Source organism: Panulirus ornatus, chromosome 51 (assembly GCF_036320965.1).
Source record: "Panulirus ornatus isolate Po-2019 chromosome 51, ASM3632096v1, whole genome shotgun sequence".
NCBI lineage: Eukaryota > Metazoa > Arthropoda > Malacostraca > Decapoda > Palinuridae > Panulirus > Panulirus ornatus.
The window spans coordinates 436,893-456,530 of record NC_092274.1 but is presented as its reverse complement, the minus strand read 5'-3'; the positions used below and the strand labels follow the sequence as shown (position 1 = coordinate 456,530).

Below are 19,638 nucleotides of genomic sequence, written 5' to 3'. Positions count from 1 at the left end.
GTAATATATTATGTGCTATAAAGCACTTAGTAGCTAATCAGTTACCTCTTAACATATTTCCTTCTCAGCTGAAAAGCCCTTCCTTCTAAGAAATTTAGTCTGCTTATTTGTTTTGTAAATAACAAATTACTATTTATAAAGTTTGGCACTGTTTGAATTTTCATTTGATTCATCCATTTTTTAAATTATACATTTCTCCTGTATTCTGCATTACTTATTTCACTTCCTAACATACACAAGTTGTTCTCACTTTCTTAATATGTCCATCAGCCTTTCTACTGGTAAAATATTTTCACAGTGCGTCCTAGAAATTTCCTTGTAGTTCTTATAAGTTTAGGTTCCTTCCCTCAGAAACCCAAGTAGTTTTCCTTATTTCCTTTTTTCTCTGCCATTGTTTTGCAAACTCCTGACACATTATCAGTTCCATCATTATCCTCTTTCAATTGTGATATTTTGTTTTGCATTGTCTACTTGGAATTCTTTAGTTTGATTTATAGTTGTGGATTTCCCGCTGATATTCCCCTTTGCCTTTGATTAATTGTCCTCAGCACCACACTTATTTATGTTTTTATCAGTTCTTTATTTTTGTCTCTGTGTTTTCCTTCTGCTGCTGTAGAATATCTTCAAGATATGAGTGGTACCTTCTTTTTGATTCAGGGCAGGATCATCAGTATTAGTACACCTCATCAAGAGTTGCTGATTTTTATAGTTAGCTGAGTGATATTTGATTTTATTAGTGTATCTTGCTTTCTTTTACATCCTTATTTATGATTATCTGTTATAGGACATTGAAAGGAATTTTTCAATTGTGATACTCCATTTCTTAACGCAATTTTTCCTATTGTAAAGTGTACTGGTGTGTATGCATGTGTTTGTGTGTGTGAATCAGTCTGCCTGCTTGTCTGCTTGCCATTGTGGCTGTGTCTGTTTCTGTGTGCCTGTGCTTGCATGTGTCTCTGTGTATTTAATTATTTTATTTCAGTTCATTTATTGATTTCAACTGAAGTATGGATGTCTTCATGACAGAATTGTATATGTTCAGTCCATAATTACCCCAATGCTATACATTTCATTTTTATTCTTTTTTCATACGGTCACAGTGTAGTTACTTTTTTAGACTGTACGTAGAGTGAAGTAAAACTTTGCTTTTGGGGAATATCTTTATACCGAAAAGTTGAAGCAAGTTTGTAAATATAAGTAACAAACACAGAAAGGTGAGTGAAGCAAGGTGACACTTGTTGTATATTGCCTTTAAAAGCCATAAAGTATCCATTGCTTGTAGCTTTATGTACATCAAGCCCACTTTCTCTTTCTCTTTTTCCTGTCAGATGCTGCACTCTCTCCCTCTGTGGATGTTACGGCCTCTGGCCCTTGTTATGTATGTGCACCTAGCTTTACGTTTGCCTGTCATGCCAGTTATGCTATTGCTATGTTTTTGGAAACTGTTTCAATCTGCATTTGATTTATGTTTTTTCTTTTTTCTTTCTAGCAGTGTGTAGTGGTAGATGTTGTTCAGTGGTAGCATGCAACACAATTCGAGAAGAGGAAGAATTGCCGCAGGAAGTGCAGTGTGCCAAATGCCGCCACTTTCATGGGGATCAGCCAGTGGGATCTGGTTCCCCTCTAGAAGCTAGCAAAAAGTCCACTCAGAGCTTAGACTTGCCTGGTCTAATGCCTAAGTGTGATTCCCCACCCCTTGAGCCGTCCTTGTGTCGTCCTCCTACCCCTCCATCTCCTCATGAGGGCAGTCCCCTCCTCCCGTCCTGTTCATGTGCAAAGTCACCCAGCTTATCAGAAAAACAGTTCAGTTGTCAGGCTGTGAATGATGTACAAAATACAACTAATGTCAGTGATTCAGAAGTCAGTGTGCCAAATGATGATGATTTAGAAACACACGCAGATTTAGTTAAAGAATCTGCCAATGTACACGATGTATATGACTCTGGGGGGCAAGATACAAAAGTTTGTGCTGACATTACTAAAGAGGAAGTTTTTGAGATGATCAAGTCAAAGTCAAGAACTGATATTGGTTATGATACAGTCAATGAAACCTCATTTATTAGCAAAGGCATTCAAGACCAGATAGCCAAAGCAAACCAGTCATTCATTGCACCATGTTCCTCAAGTTTTGAGCATGGGATATCTCACACAAGTTCTTTAAAGTCTGGCACTAAGAAGCCAGGTAGTGCCCAAAGGGTCCAATCCACATCAGTAGCCAAGTCTGATGACATATTAGAGAAAGATTCTGACTCTTGTGACATTTTAAATGATTTAGAAGTTTCAGATATCCCAGGTGGAGCTAGTCCCATCCCTTCCACTTCTAGACTAACTGTGGATTCTTGTGATGAAGAAGATAGAGAAAGTGGTAAATCCAAACCTCCACTAGAAAAGAGTCTTTCAGTTGATTCAGCTAAGATGGCTGTTATGAAATCAAAAATGGAATCTGTTGAGTCTGCTTCAGAATCTTTAACAGCCCTAAACTTGAGCCCAGTCAAGAAAAAGAGAAGGAAAATATCAGTGCCATATAGAATAACTCCATGTGGCACAAAAGTTAACTTTCTCTGCGATGTCAGTATGTACCACTTTTTCTTCTGTACATAATAGCGAATTAGTTTTTACAGTAGACCTGCCATATTCAGGAATTACTAGTATTGGGCTTCTTTTCAATTTAGCTGGTAGGAGAACACAATGAAACTATTAGCATTTTGTCAATAGTTTTGTCATTTTCTTGGTATTATAATTGTAGAATCAAACCCTTAATGTCTCACAGCTCTCTGAATCCCAGTTCACTGTTACTCTTTTTATTAAGTAGAATCTTTGAAACTGTTCTTGACTCACTGACTTAAAAGTTGTTATTTACTACATGGTAATGTTCATTAATTATTTGCTCATAGATCTTGAAGTATTGATAAATGTATTCACTAAACCAGAGTTTGTAAAGTACTTTTGATAATTTCATAATTCTCTTGCACATTAGCATTCGCATGAAAATCTGGTTCATTTTGTAAGAATTTGTGCCTTGTGAAAATTTTCTAAAGAAGAATATGCTCTGGTGATTACAGAAACTGACAATAACTGGCTGCTAGATACTTATGTACTTTTTGCATTAGAACATGAAATGACCCTTAGTAGCAATGGTTGCTTGCTCAGAAATGTATATAGTTAAAATAGGTCAAGGATTAATGAGGTAGTGATTACCAAGTGTTCCCTTCTTCCACTGACATGCATGCTGGCACACTGATGCACAAATGCATGTGCACAAGCACACTGATATGCATATATAGGCTTACATATGCATATAGTATCATTTTGAGTAATAATTCATTATCCAAATAACTGCATCTTCTGAAATTATATTTAGTTGATTAGATTGTTATTTTGTGACTTGCATTAGTATGCTCTTAATGCTAATGATGTAATATTTGTAATAAACCATACACATACATCTGTGATACCAGAGGTCTCTCAAGATTCTGGATGATGAGGTTTTGAAAGTGTGAGGCACAGCACAATGCAAACCCCACTTATATAACACCAGGAAGAAATTTCTGCTTTTCTGGAATTGATCAAAATATGATTGCTTGCATGGCTCCCTGCACTGCATGGTTTGCGTTTGCCATAGTGTTTTACTTGGAAATAATGAGAGGTTTGCCTTATGCATATGTCTAATGCTGTCAAAGATTTGAGCACCAAAGATACCTGCAGCATTAGTAATATGCTGTCAGTGGAGTGAACCAGGGTTTTGAAGCATCGGGGGTAAACCATGGAAAGTTTTGTGGGGCCTGGATGTGGAAAGGGAGCTGTGGTTTCAGTGCATTACACATGAGAGCTCATGGGTGTGTGTGTGTGTGTGCTATTTCATGTGTGGCGAAGTGGCGACGGGAATGGATGAAGGCAGCAAGAATGAATATTTACATGTGTATATATGTATATGTCTGTGTATGTATACATTGAAATGTATAGGTATGTATCTGTGTGTGTGTGGGCTTTTATGTATATACATGTGTATGTGGGTGGGTTGGGCCATTCTTTCATCTGTTTCCTTGCGCTACCTCTCTAACGTGGGAGATGGCGATTAAGTATGATAAATATATTAAAAAAATAGGAAGTTATGGTTGGAATGATGTTAGACAAGAAAAGACAAAATTTTGGTTGAGAAAAGGAATGTATTTATATTCTTGTTCTTGTTTGTACATTTATGACACCTTGACTTACCTGACCCCAATGAAATTTGATATACCTTGAAATTGGTTGATGGAGTTTACAGTATAATTTCAGAGTTTAAAGGTTGCTTGACAATGTAGAATCTTGGCCAGAGATTTCACTGACAGACCACTTTCATATATTTCACATACTGTAGAAGCACTGCAAAATTTTCTGAATTATTTTTCACCTAGATTTGATTATTATATGAGTGTACTTCCTCAGGAGAATATTGTAACAATGAGTGTTATAAGCAGGTATAAACAAGGTGGACTGTTGAATTAAAAATGCTGGATGAAACAAAAAGTGGAAATGATGGAAAGCCTATAAAGAGGAAATAAGCAATTAGATTGAAGGTTAAGATTGACTTATTGTTCCATTAATATACATGAAAATCAGTCCCAGTTATGATGGGTATACAGTATACATTAGTATTTATGTTTTTTCCTCACTAGTTCACTTTTTCCCTCGTTAGTGAGGTAGAGCAAGAACAGATGAAGGAATGGCCTCATTCATTCACATCCACTCTCCAGTTGTAATTTATAGTACACCAAACCAGAGCCCCACGTCTGCAGTGAAAATCAAGTTCCACAGACCTTTTTGTAGTATTGTAGACCACTTCATTTGCCAAGGTTCAGTCCATTGACAGCACATCAGCCCCTGTATACCACAGGTGTATTGTTTGTATATGGATCATCAGAAAGTATTTGGCACTGTACCACACAGGAGGCTGATTTAGATGCTGAATCACCTGGCAAGAACAAGGGGTAAACTCATTCAGTGGTTAGATTATCTTGATGGAGGTGAACAAAGGATGCATGTCAGAGGAGCCTTTTTCAGATTGGATAAGGTGACCAGGGGAGTGCCATAGGACTCGGGTCTAGAACCATTACTCTTCTCAATCTCTGTAAATAACTTGCCTGAAGGTATTGACTCCTACCTGAATGCTTGCAAATGCAAATATCATGAAGGAAGTGAAAAGTAAGAAGTATTACATCAACTTACAAGAGGACCAAAACAGTCTCCAAAGTTGGTCTTATACATGGTTGATGAAATTCAGCCCAAACAGATGTAAAAGTACCATCATATACTTGTGTATAGTTTGAGTTTTTAAGGACAAATCTTTTGGCAAAGAATTAGGGGTTGACCTATACATGGGTAAAAGTTTCAGTAGATTGTAATCCGTGCATGATGATCAACTGTAGCCACTTGTTACACTTCCTCTGTTAGCACATTTGTTTTTTGGCAGATGCTTAAGTTATGCAGAGAGCTTTCTCCTGTCTGTAACATTTTTTTGGATACCTCAAATTCCCTTGCTGCTGTACAGTTTTTACTCTGTTCTGCATATTCAATTACTTGGAGCTTGAACTTTGCTGTGAGTTTGTTTTTCTTGAATCCATGCTAAAGAGAATATTGGTCACGCACATCTACACTATTACAAGACACAATTTGAAATAACAGTTACACACAGGTGACTTGTGATAATGTGAGTCAGATCATCTACATAGTTGCCAGTCTCTAGATTTTTCATTTAAAATTTTAAGTTATCAAGTATTTCTTTTCCCAAATTGTTTAAAATACTGTAGGGGAAACAATTTGCTATAGCAGGAAATATCCTGTAAACCCCATAGAAAAAAATTAACAGAAATGGGGACATCAAAAATGTAGAAAAAAAAACTGCTCGGACTTGAAACACTGTTGGTTGTGAAAGCTGGTTCTAATGGCATCCTGCCTGTAATCACATTTAAAACTGTGTCTCTAACCTTAATTACTATAGTTTATCTGATGTAGGCAATATTAAGAAGAAAACCAGTACATGTAAGAAATTGGAAGAGAATAAACAAGAAAGATGAAAGTTCCATAACATTGCATTGTATACAAACTTGTCATATTTCTGGAAAATAAGAAGCGAGACACTAAGAGTACAGATACAGTTTCACCATACAGTAACATTGAAGGCTGCTTAGGATGGGTCAATGCAAAGGCAAAGCCTCTGTGACCAGGGCTGTACTGTATCAGTTAGATGGTATGTGTTTTTTTAATCGTTTTCAGTGAAAAAATTGTTGCATCACAAGTATATTTTACCTTAAATGTACCTGATTGAATACATTCTCAGACATAAATAATAGTTTTGCTGAAAGGTGATGTATTTCAATGCAAAATAGGATAAAATACATGATAAAAACAAAAGACTTTACCTAACCTTCTGATGTTTAAGAGATTTTACTCGTTTTTGTAATAGTTTTCGGTTTAAATACTGTTATATTACGATGATGTTCTGTTTATGCTGTGCTCCATCACATACACAGAAATGTCATATTTTTGCTTAAATGATGTACGTATAAAATTTGGAAGTGGGATAAAATCATGACGGATGCAATCAAGTTTTGCTTTCTTTCATTGTTCAAAAGATGTTATTGGAATCGCTTTTCAAGTTATTTTCAGATAAAAATCTGTTGTATTACAATAGTATTCTATCCTAATTGACTTAAATGAATACTTGAATGGAAATATACAATATTTGCTGAAACTACCCATGTTTCAGTGTAAAGTGCCATAATGATAAATGATAAACAGTTTGCCTTTGACGCTCAGTGTTTCAGGCTCAGCAAACCTCAGTTTATGGGAATTGGAGTGTTTTTTAGTGAGGATTTTATGAAATGAGTTTTTATTTATTATTTATTATACTTTGTCGCTGTCTCCCGCGTTAGTGAGGTAGCGCAGAGAAACAGATAAAAGAATGGCCCAACCCACCCACATGCAACTGTATATACATACACGTCCACATGCACATATGCATTCCTATACATTTCATCGTATACATATATATACATACACAGGCATATACATGTATACATATGTATATAATTCATACTTGCTGCCATTATTCATTCCCATCACCACCCCACCACACATGAAATGACAACCCCCTCCCCCACACACATGCGAGGTAGCACTAGGAAAAGACAACAAAGGCCACATTCATTCACACTCCGTCTCTAGCTGTCATGTATAATGCACCGAAACTACAGCTCTCTTTCCACATCCAGGCCCCACAAAACTTTCCATGGTTTACCCCAGATGCTTCACATGTCCTGGTTTAATCCATTGACAGCACATCGACCCCAGTATACCACATTGTTCCAATTCACTCTATTCCTTGCATGCCTCTCACCCTCCTGCATGTTCAGGCCCTTCAGTCCTTCCACCTCCAATTTGGTCTCCCACTTCTCCTCATTCCCTCCGCCTCTGACACATATATCCTCTTTGTCAATCTTTCCTCACTCATTCTCTCCATGTGACCAAACCATTTCAATACACCCTCTTCTAGTCTCTCAACCACACTCTTTTTATTACCACACATCTCTCTTACCCTTTCATTACTTACTCGATCAAACCACCTCACACCACATATTGTCCTCAAACATCTCATTTCCAACGCATCCACCCTCCTCCACAAAACCCTATCTATAGCCCATGCCTCACAACCATATAACATTGTTGGAACCACTATTCCTTCAAACATACCCATTTATGCTTTCCGAGATAATGTTCTCGCCTTCCACACATATTTCAATGCTCCCAGAACTTTCATCCCCTCTCCCATCCTGTGACTCACTTCCACTTTCATGGTTCCATCCGCTGCCAAATCCTCTCCCAGATATCTAAAACACTTCGCTAACTCCAGTTTTTCTCCATATAAACTTGCTTCCAAATTGACTTGGTCTCTCAACCCTACTGTACCTGATAACCTTGCTCTTATTCACATTTACTCTCAGCTTTCTTCTTTCACACACTTTACCAAACACAGTCACCAGCTTCTGCAGTTTCTCACCCAAATCAGCCACCAGCGCCGTATCATCAGCGAACAACAACTAACTCACTTCCCAAGTCCTCTCACCCACAACAGACTGCATACTTGCTCTTCTCTCCAGAACCCTTGCATTCACCTCCCTAACAACCCCATCCATAAACAGATCAACCATGGAGACATTACACACCACTGCCACAAACCAACATTCACCGAGAACCAATCACTTTCGTCTCTTCCTACTTGTACACATGCTTTACAACCTTGATAAAAACTTTTCACTGCTTCTAGCAACTTGCCTCCCACACCACGTACTCTTAATACCTTCCACTGAGCATCTCTATCAACTCTATCATATGCCTTTTCCAGATCCATAAATGCTACATACAAATCCATTTGTTTTTCTAAGTATTCTCACATACATTCTTCAAAGCAAACACCTGATCCACACATCCTCTACCACTTCTGAAACCACACTGCTCTTCCCCAATCTGATGCTCTGTATATGCCTTCACCATCTCAATCAATACACTTCCATATAATTTCCCAGGAATACTCAACAGACTTATACCTATGTAATTTGAACACTCGCCTTTATCCCCTTTGCCTTTGTACACTGGCACTATGCATGCATTCCGCCAATCCTCAGGCACTTCACCATGAGCAATACATACATTGAATATCCTAACCAACCAGTCAACAACACAGTCACCCCGTTTTTTGATAAATTCCATTGCAATACATCAAACCCACTGCCTTGCCAGCTTTCATCTTCCGCAAAGCTTTCACTACCTCTTCTCTGTTTAACAAATCATTCTCCCTAACCCTCTCACTTCGCACACCACCTCGACCACTCTATCATCTAACACATTCAACAAACCTTCAAAATAATCACTCTCTATCTCCTCACATCACCACTACTTGTTATTACATCCCCATTATCCCCCTTCACCAATGTTCCCATTTGTTCTTTTGTGTTATGCACTTTATTTACCTCCTTCCAAAACATCTCTTTGTTCTCCTTGAAATTTAATGATACTCTCTCACCCCAACTCTCATTTGCCCTCTTTTTCACCTCTTGCACCTTTCTCTTGACCTCCTGCCTCTTTCTTTTATACATCTCCCAGTCATTTGCACTAATTCCCTGCAAAGATCGTCCAAATGCCTCTCTCTTCTCTTTCACTAATAATCTTACTTCTTATCCCACCACTCGCTACCCTTTCTAATCTGCCCACCTCCTATGCTTCTCATGCCACAAGCATCTTTTGCGCAAGCCATCACTGCTTCCCTAAATACATCCCATTCCTTCCCACTCCCCTTACGTCCTTTGCTCTCACCTTTTTCCATTCTGCACTCAGTCTCTCCTGGTACTACCTCACACAAGTCTCCTTCCCAAGCTCACTTACTCTCACCACTCTCTTCACCCTAACATTTTCTCTTCTGAAAACCTCTACAAATCTTCACCTTCGCCTCCACAAGATAATGATCAGACATCCCTCCAGTTGCACCTCTCAGCACATTAACATCCAAAAGTCTCTCTTTCAAGTGCCTATCAATTAACAGGTAATCCAATTATGCTCTCTGGCCGTCTCTCCTACTTAAATATGTATACTTATATATATCTCTCTTTTTAAACCACATATTCCCAATCACCAGTCCTTTTTCAACACACAAATCTACAAGCTCTTCACCATTTCAATTTACATTACTTAACGCCCCATGTACGCCAATTATTCCCTTAACTGCCACATTACTTTGCATTCAAATCTCCCATCACTATAACCTGGTCTCGTGCATCAAAACTGCTAACACACTCATTCAGCTGCTCCCAAAACACTTGCCTCTCGTGATCTTTCTTCTCATGCCCAGGTGCATAGGCACCCATAATCACCCATCTCTCTCCATCTACTTTCAGTTTTACCCATATCAATCTAAATTTTACTTTCTTACACTCCATCACACTCCCACAACTCTTGTTTCAGGAGTAGTGCTACTCTTTCCTTTGCTCTTATCCTCTCGCCAACCCCTGATTTTACTCCCAAAACATTCCTAACCCCTTTACCCTTGAGCTTCGTTTCACTCGGAGCCAAAACATCCAGGTTCCTTTCCTCAAACATATTACCTATCTCTCCTTTTTTCTCATCTTCGTTACATCCACACACATTTAGACACCCCAATCTAAGCCTTCGAGGAGGATGAGCACTCTCCGCATGACTCCTTCTTCTGTTTCTCACTTTAGAAAGTTAAAGTACAAGGAGGGGAGGGTTTCTAGCCCCCACTCCCATCCCTCTTAGTCGCCATCTACAACTTGCGGGAATGCGTTGGAAGTATTTTTCCCCCTTATCCCCAGGGATAAAATGATTTTCATGTACCATAAAATATGGTGCTTTATTGCCCTAACTTCTTCCATTACCCTCAAATACTTGGGTCAAACTATACAGAAGGCTTATCATGTATTAATGATTTTTTGGCCAAAAATCAAGGGTTGACCCATACACAAGGTAGACTTATAGACGAGTATATATGGTAATGAAGAGAGAACGAAGCGAAAGAAGGCCTCCATATGATTATCAAACAAGAAATATGCTTCAGAATTCTATATGAACTTGGAAATCTACATAGTCTTTGAACCAGCACTAGAGTACCCTCGTTGATTTGCGAGATAACCTGTCTGCTGGCAAATAGAATAATTTTCAAGTGTATTGACAGGAAATATTTAGCAAGCTGATCACATTCTACGTACATAAGGCCAAAACTAGAATACACTTTGGTCGCTGCATCTAAAGACACACACACTGGTAATTGAGAAGGTATGAAGGAGTGCAACAAAGATGATAAGATTAAGAGTTGAGTTATAGGGAAAGGCTTGAACTTGCCCACCTTGGAAGAGAGAAGAGTAATGAATGATCCGATGACAACCTTTAAGCTTTTGAAAGATCAGTGACATGGGTAGTGAACAGTTCTTCAAGCTATGTAGGAACAGAACAGTCAGAGGACATAGCATGAAATAAAGCAAGAAAATTTTTTAAAAAGATGTACTCTTATAGAATAGGAGTGGTGGATGTATGAAATAGATTGCCTGGTTAATGCTGACAGCTTACATAGATTAAGAGAATATTTCGAAGATGGGCCCCATAATTGTACAATTCCTTTCCTGTACAATAAAAAAGGTAGTTACACTGCAGTTACATTGCTCTAATTCACTCTATCCTTTGCACATCTCACACACCCCTGCATGTTCAGGCCCTGACTACTCAATACCTCTTTCACTCCATCCTTTCATTTCCATTTCAGTCTCCCTCTTCACTGTCCCCTCCACTTCTGACTCTGTCAGCCTCTTATCTCACATCCTTTCCATATGTCCAAACCCATTTTAGCACACCCTTTTTAGATCTCTCAACCATACTCTTCTCACTACTGCATCTCTCTTACCTTATCATTCCTTATCTGGTCATCCCTCCTTACACCACATATTGTCTTCAAACATTTAATTTCCAACACATTCATGTTTTTCCTCACACTGTCATCTGGGGCCCATGGCTTAAATCCACTTACTACCACTAGGACTACTACACCATCAAACATACCCATCTTTACCTGCACAAACAGTGACCTATCATTCCACACAATCCTACAATAAGATTATTAATATGTGAAAATAAGAAATTGTTTGATTATAGTCAGGAAAATTTTATTGATATGATTCAGTTCTCATGAAGACTTTATTAGTAAAAAATGATTTGAAACAGGTTAGATGATACCAGGCAATGAGACAAGTGAGGAGGATCAAAAAGTATATATGACTTGTTCTTAGTAAATGTTCTTGAAAAGTCGTAATGACAGAAATGTGCATTTGCAAGACTACTTTAACCTATGAATGGGAAGGCCAAAGTTAGGAAAACAAATCCAAGCAGTCTTTGTGTTGATATAATGATAGAAGAGAAAACAAGATAAATTTATCCATATGTGCTTATTAAGTGACAGGCACATTTGTAGTTGATGGGGCATGCATTGAGAGTAATGAAGGTAAGCCTCCTAATTATCAGCTCATGCAGAATTCACAAGGAATTCAATTGACCTATAACTACAATAAATTTGAAAATCAATTGAATGTGAATTTAAAGAATTTAAAGAAAATTACTTTTTGGCCAGTAAAACAATGGTAGATGCATTAGGCAGTAGTAGTTGGTAGGAACATTAGATAGGAGCCTCTGAAAATACTGCATTAGAGTTGCCCTCTGCCAGTGGCATGTTAGGCTAAAATTTGGGACTGGAGTTCACCTTCACCAGTAGTGGAGACTCTTGCCATGGCCACCCCTTCGAGGGAGTTCCAGAAAGGAACAGGCAACAGATATATAGATGGATACATAGATAAAACCATGGTAGTTACTTTAGTAAGGATACATATTGAGCCTTATGGTCTTCATTAGTAGTGCATGTATGCCCTAGAGCATATGTACAGTAATGTACAATGTTTCTGCTATATATACTGAGATGATTTACAATCTTAAATGTAATTTATAGGAACGATCCACTTATATCTGATTTCTAACAAAAAACTGTTCCCAAAGCTCTCACATGTCTTTATCGTTCTTCTCATATCTTGTGGTTGAACGCTTAAGTACCCTTCCATCATTATCTCCTCCTCCACACAACCCTATCTATAGCCCATGCTTTGCAACCATACAACATTGTTGGAACCACTGTGCCTTCAAACATACCCATTTTTGCTCTCCGAGATAAAATTCTTGCCTTTCACACATTCTTCAACGCTCCCAGAAACTAATGGGGAGGTAATAACAAGTATTGGTGAAGTGAGAAGGAGATGGAATGTTTATTTTGAAATTTTGATGATAGGGTGGCAGATAGAGGGTGTTTTGGTCGAGGGAGGTGGTGTGCAAATTGAGAGGGTCAGGGAGAATGTTTGGTAAACAGAGAAAGGTAGTGAAAGCTTTGCAGAAGATGAAGGCCAGCAAGGTGGCAGGTTTGGATGGTATTGCAGTGGAATTTATTAAAAAAGGGGGTGACTGTGTTGTTAATTGGTTAGTAAGGATACTCAGTGTATGTGCGGTTCATGGTGAAGTGCCTTAGGATCGGCGGAATGCATGCATAGTGCCATTATACAAAGGTAAAGGGAATAAAGATGAATGTTCAAATTACATAGGTAAAAGTTTGTTGAGTATTCCTGGGAAAATATATGGGAGGGTATGGATTGAGAGGGTAAAGGCATGTGTAGAGCATCAGATTGGGGAAGAGCAGTGTGGTTTCAGAAGTGGTAGAGAATGTGTGGATCAGGTGTTTGCTTTGAAGAATGTATGTGAGAAATACTTAGAAAAACAGATGGATTTGTATGTAGCATTTATGGATCTGGAGAAGGCATATGATAGGGTTGAGAGAGATGCTTTGTGGAAGGTATTAAGTGTATATGGTGTGGGAGGCAAGTTGCCTGAAGCAGTGAAAAGTTTTTACCAAGGATGTAAGGCACATGTTCGAGTAGGAAGAGAGGAAAGTGATTGGTTCCCAGTGAATGTTGGTTTGCAGCAGGGGTGCATGATGTCTCCTTGGTTGTTCATTTGTTTATGGATGGGATGGTTAGGGAGGTCAATGCAAGAGTTTTGGAGAGACAGGCAAGCATGCATTCTGTTGTGGATGAGAGGGCTTGGGAGGTGAGTCAGGTGTTGTTCGCTGATGATGCAGCACTGGTGGCTGATTCAGGTGAGTGCCGGGAATGGATGAAGGCAGCAAGTATGGACATGTACATGTGTATATATGTATGTCTGTTTATGTATATGTATGTATACATTGAATGTACATGTGTATATATGTATGTCTGTTTATGTATATGTATGTATACATTGAAATATATTTGTATGTATATGTGCGTGTGTGAGCACTTATGTATATACATGTGTATGTAGGTGGGTTGTGCCATTCCTTGTCATATATATATATATATATATATATATATATATATATATATATATATATATATATATATATATATATATTTTTTCCAAAAGAAGGAACAGAGAACGAGGCCAGGTGAGGATATTCTCTCAGAGGCCCAGTCCTCTGTTCTTAACGCTACCTTGCTAACGCGGGAAATGGCGAATAGTATGAAAGAATATATATATATATATATATATATATATATATATATATATATATATATATATATGAATTTAAACAAACTTGCTGTAAAAATATACACAGAATTTCCAAGCATTTGACTGTATTTCAGGCCATTTTCAGGGATACAGAGTCAAAAGGAACAAGTGATTGTATACTAAGCCAGCCCACACCACAGCTGAAGAAACAAGGAATAGTTGATTTAAGAAACGTGGAAAGTTTGACGAGGATGGTAGTGACCCGTCCTTCTACATGGCAAATGACGTCACGTCAGAAAGCAGTAGCACTATGCACTAGCCCAGTCTTATGACAAAATGATAGGAGCATTAGATATAAGTGGTAGGTAGGAGCATCGGATAGGAGCATTGGGTAGAAGTAATAGGTATAAACATTAAGTGGGAACATTAGTTAGAGGGGGTAGGTTGGACCACTGGGCAGGAACATCAGGCAAACACATTAGGTAGAGTTAGTTTGAGGAACATTAGGTAGTAGCCTCAGAACACTGTGTTTGAGTTGCCCTCTGCCAGTTGCCTTTTAAGGGTGAGGTAATAAAGGCTAAGAAGTGATACTGGGGTTTGTCCATATTTCTACAGGCCTTATGTGCTCCTACTACCCTTCTGTTTACACATCCTTTTGATAGTGCTCCTCATCCCTTAGTTCTGCATGTATATCTTCAGCCATCTCTCTCAGGTTGAGTGCATGTGTTCTGTTATGTGATGAACACCAGTGGTACATGTCTGACTGCTGTTTCCCAAAGCTTGTGTGGAGACCAGCTAAACAAGGGTTGAATGTTGTAATACCTCCTTTCCTTGTACTGTGAAGCTATAGAATTCTTTACCATTTTTAATCTTATTCTCCTCTTATAACCTTTTTATCTTTATGAATCAGGTCTACAAACATGTGGGAAGCTCAAATTACTTCTTCCTGTAACTTTTACTCACATGTTATTTTATTTTTATTCAGTTAGCAACAATTGGATCATGCTTTTGCATGACATGTCTGCTGCTACTGTTGCAAAATAGAAAAAAATCATTTTCCAATATCATCATTTGCTTAAGAAGTACCCATAAGCCTTAGGAAAAATGGTGTCTTGGACCACTCTATCCTCATGGTCAATGAATGTGCAGAAATGTACACTGAACTACATGTGAAACAAACTACCAAAATAGAATGCTGTTTTCCCATAGTCTTACCTAGACTAGGTCTGGCAAGTTTAGATTAGATTGATTTAGGTTAGGTTTGCTTAAGTTCGATTGGAGTACTTGATAAAGTAGATTATATGTTAAAGGATACTTTTAATTCAAAGTGAAAATTTCCCATTTCAAGATGAAAAATGTCTGGGGACCAATATGACTGGAAACCTTAGACAGCAACAAGTGCATGGGTCACTACTGTCTGAGTACATATGTGATCGTAGACTCTTCTTCACAGGGGTGATACTAAACCCTCCACCCCAGGGGTGATCCAAGACTCTCCTTCCCAAGGGTCCATCGAAAAAGCTCCTGGTATCCAGGTTGGCCATCAAGCCCCTACATGTTCATATTTTCATCTTAGTCTCATGTGATAACATCTGGATGTATGAAGATCTGACTTAGGCTGTCACGTTTTGAGGGCTGTATTTCATACAGTGGTCAGGAATGTGATTTGCTTTGGTGCTTCTGTTTACCATTAAGTGTTCATCAGTATCATATATATATTTAAGGACACTAGCCAGATAACTTGGTTCTTAGGGTATTGTAGCATATACATCAGTTATACCCCATACCACCTTTAAGATGAAAAAGAACATATTTAACTTTTAATGACCTTATCCCCATTTCACTTGCACTACTTATAATCAGGTTTCTGATGTAAAACTATGCCAATGTAGTGAATTGTGTATAAGAAGGAACAAACTTCTTAAGATTATTTTCTATTTAACTGAATTAATATGGAAATATAATCTTAAATGCCATCATCAAAATTTCTGAAAATTTTTAAGTGATTTGTATGAATACCAGCTTAACAGTTACTGATACCATAAACTTTTGGATATCTTTTTAGGCAATAGTTATGCCCTTTAAGTCTATGTCGTATTAACATCTTGTAAGAATAATTATATTATAGGTATCTTTAACATTCCTTTTCCAGGGAATTTGGTAAATTGCGGCAAAAGCTACCTTAAGTATAATACAGTATTCTTATTTATAGGTGAATGTGTATCTTTTATTGCAAAATTTTTACTAGATATGTCTTACTGTTACTAATCACCCCTGTTGAAAGATGCTGTAACTTATATTCTTGAAGGCTGTTTTAACTCTATTAAGTTGGTATAGTTTACTATTTTGGCTAATCTTCGTGAGTCAAGTAAGCAAAAATAGTAAGCTATTATAGTTTACTGTTTTTTGCTAATTTTTGTAAGTCAAGCAAACAAAACTGTGCTGATCATGTCATTTCTTTTGCAGAACTTTGTTGCCTTGTGCTTGGGGACCTTAAAAGTTATGATATAAGATCGAAGTACTGTTTACGCCATTTTTTTTTTTTTGCTGTCTCCCGCGTTTGCGAGGTAGCGCAAGGAAAACAGATGAAAGAAATGGCCCAACCCACCCCCATACACATGTATATACATACACATCCCCACACGCAAATATACATACCCATACATCTCAATGTACACATATATATATACACACACAGACATATACATATATACACATGCACACAATTCACACTGTCTGCCTTTATTCATTCCCATCGCCACCTCGCCACACATGGAATAACATCCCCCTCCCCCCTCATGTGTGCGAGGTAGCGCTAGAAAAAGACAACAAAGGCCCCATTTGTTCACACTCAGTCTCTAGCTGTCATGCAATAATGCCCGAAACCACAGCTCCCTGTCCACATCCAGGCCCCACAGAACTTTCCATGGTTTACCCCAGACGCTTCACATGCCCTGATTCAATCCATTAACAGCACGTCGACCCCGGTATACCACATCGATCCAATTCACTCTATTCCTTGCCCACCTTTCACCCTCCTACATGTTCAGGCCCTGATCACTCAAAATCTTTTTCACTCCATCTTTCCACCTCCAATATGGTCTCCCACTTCTCCTCATTCCCTCCACCTCCGACACATATATCCTCTTCGTCAATCTTTCCTCACTCATTCTCTCCATGTACCCAAACCATTTCAAAACACCCTCTTCTGCTCTCTCAACCATGCTCTTCTTATTTCCACACATCTCTCTTACCCTTACATTACTTACTCGATCAAACCACCTCACACCACATATTGTCCTCAAACATCTCATTTCCAGCACATCCACCCTCCTGGGCACAACTCTATCCATAGCCCACGCCTCACAACCATACAACATTGTTGGAACCACTATTCCTTCAAACATACCAATTTTTGCTTTCGGAGATAATGTTCTCGACTTCCACAAATTCTTCAAGGCTCCCAAGATTTTTGCCCCCTCCCCCACCCTGATTCACTTCCACTTCCATGGTTCCATCCGCTGCCATATCCACTCCCAGATATCTAAAACACTTTACTTCCTCCAGTTTTTCTCCATTCAAACTTACCTCCCAATATATATATATATATATATATATAAGTGTTTTGGGAGCAGCTGAATGAGTGTGTTAGCGGTTTTGATGCACGAGACCGGGTTATAGTGATGGGTGATTTGAATGCAAAGGTGAGTAATGTGGCAGTTGAGGGAATAATTGGTATGCATGGGGTGTTCAGTGTTGTAAATGGAAATGGTGAAGAGCTTGTAGATTTATGTGCTGAAAAAGGACTGATGATTGGGAATACCTGGTTTAAAAAGCGAGATATACATAAGTATACTTATGTAAGTAGGAGAGATGGCCAGAGAGCGTTATTGGATTACGTGTTAATTGACAGGCGTGCGAAAGAGAGACTTTTGGATGTTAATGTGCTGAGAGGTGCAACTGGAGGGATGTCTGATCATTATCTTGTGGAGGCTAAGGTGAAGATTAGTATGGGTTTTCAGAAAAGAGGAGTGAATGTTGGGGTGAAGAAGGTGGTGAGAGTGAGTGAGCTTGGGAAGGAGACCTGTGTGGGGAAGTACCAGGAGAGACTGTGTACAGAATGGAAAAAGGTGAGAACAATGGAAGTAAGGGGAGTGGGGGAGGAATGGGATGTATTTAGGGAATCAGTGATGGATTGCGCAAAAGATGCTTGTGGCATGAGAAGAGTGGGAGGTGGGCTGTTTAGAAAGGGTAGTGAGTGGTGGGATGAAGAAGTAAGAGTATTAGTGAAAGAGAAGAGAGAGGCATTTGGACGATTTTTGCAGGGAAAAAATGCAATTGAGTGGGAGAAGTATAAAAGAAAGAGACAGGAGGTCAAGAGAAAGGTGCAAGAGGTGAAAAAAAGGGCAAATGAGAGTTGGGGTGAGAGAGTATCATTAAATTTTAGGGAGAATAAAAAGATGTTCTGGAAGGAGGTAAATAGGGTGCGTAAGACAAGGGAGCAAATGGGAACTTCAGTGAAGGGCGTAAATGGGGAGGTGATAACAAGTAGCGGTGATGTGAGAAGGAGATGGAATGAGTATTTTGAAGGTTTGTTGAATGTGTCTGATGACAGAGTGGCAGATATAGGGTGTTTTGGTCGAGGTGGTGTGCAAAGTGAGAGGGTTAGGGAAAATGATTTGGTAAACAGAGAAGAGGTAGTAAAAGCTTTGCGGAAGATGAAAGCCGGCAAGGCAGCAGGTTTGGATGGTATTGCAGTGGAATTTATTAAAAAGGGGGGTGACTGTATTGTTGACTGGTTGGTAAGGTTATTTAATGTATGTATGACTCATGGTGAGGTGCCTGAGGATTGGCGGAATGCGTGCATAGTGCCATTGTACAAAGGCAAAGGGGATAAGAGTGAGTGCTCAAATTACAGAGGTATAAGTTTGTTGAGTATTCCTGGTAAATTATATGGGAGGGTATTGATTGAGAGGGTGAAGGCATGTACAGAGCATCAGATTGGGGAAGAGCAGTGCGGTTTCAGAAGTGGTAGAGGATGTGTGGATCAGGTGTTTGCTTTGAAGAATGTATGTGAGAAATACTTAGAAAAGCAAATGGATTTGTATGTAGCATTTATGGATCTGGAGAAGGCATATGATAGAGTTGATAGAGATGCTCTGTGGAAGGTATTAAGAATATATGGTGTGGGAGGCAAGTTGTTAGAAGCAGTGAAAAGTTTTTATCGAGGATGTAAGGCATGTGTACGTGTAGGAAGAGAGGAAAGTGATTGGTTCTCAGTGAATGTAGGTTTGCGGCAGGGGTGTGTGATGTCTCCATGGTTGTTTAATTTGTTTATGGATGGGGTTGTTAGGGAGGTAAATGCAAGAGTCCTGGAAAGAGGGGCAAGTATGAAGTCTGTTGGGGATGAGAGAGCTTGGGAAGTGAGTCAGTTGTTGTTCGCTGATGATACAGCGCTGGTGGCTGATTCATGTGAGAAACTGCAGAAGCTGGTGACTGAGTTTGGTAAAGTGTGTG

The 19,638-nt window shown here is 38.8% G+C and overlaps 1 protein-coding gene across 3 annotated transcripts in view; it reads left to right on the top strand.

Moving 5' to 3' along the window:
* Window positions 1-19,638, top strand: part of LOC139764780 (uncharacterized) — a 65,131-nt gene that overhangs the window by 29,235 nt on the left and 16,258 nt on the right. For 2 of the 3 annotated variants that reach the window (XR_011716465.1, XM_071691661.1), the window contains exon 9: window positions 1,490-2,572. Coding sequence is in view for 2 of the 3 variants with exons in the window: in XM_071691661.1 (XP_071547762.1) it covers window positions 1,490-2,572 (1,083 nt within the window). In the remaining variant the exon portion in view is untranslated. The remainder of the gene's footprint in view (window positions 1-1,489; window positions 2,573-19,638) is intronic. The other variant, XM_071691662.1, reaches the window with a different exon arrangement.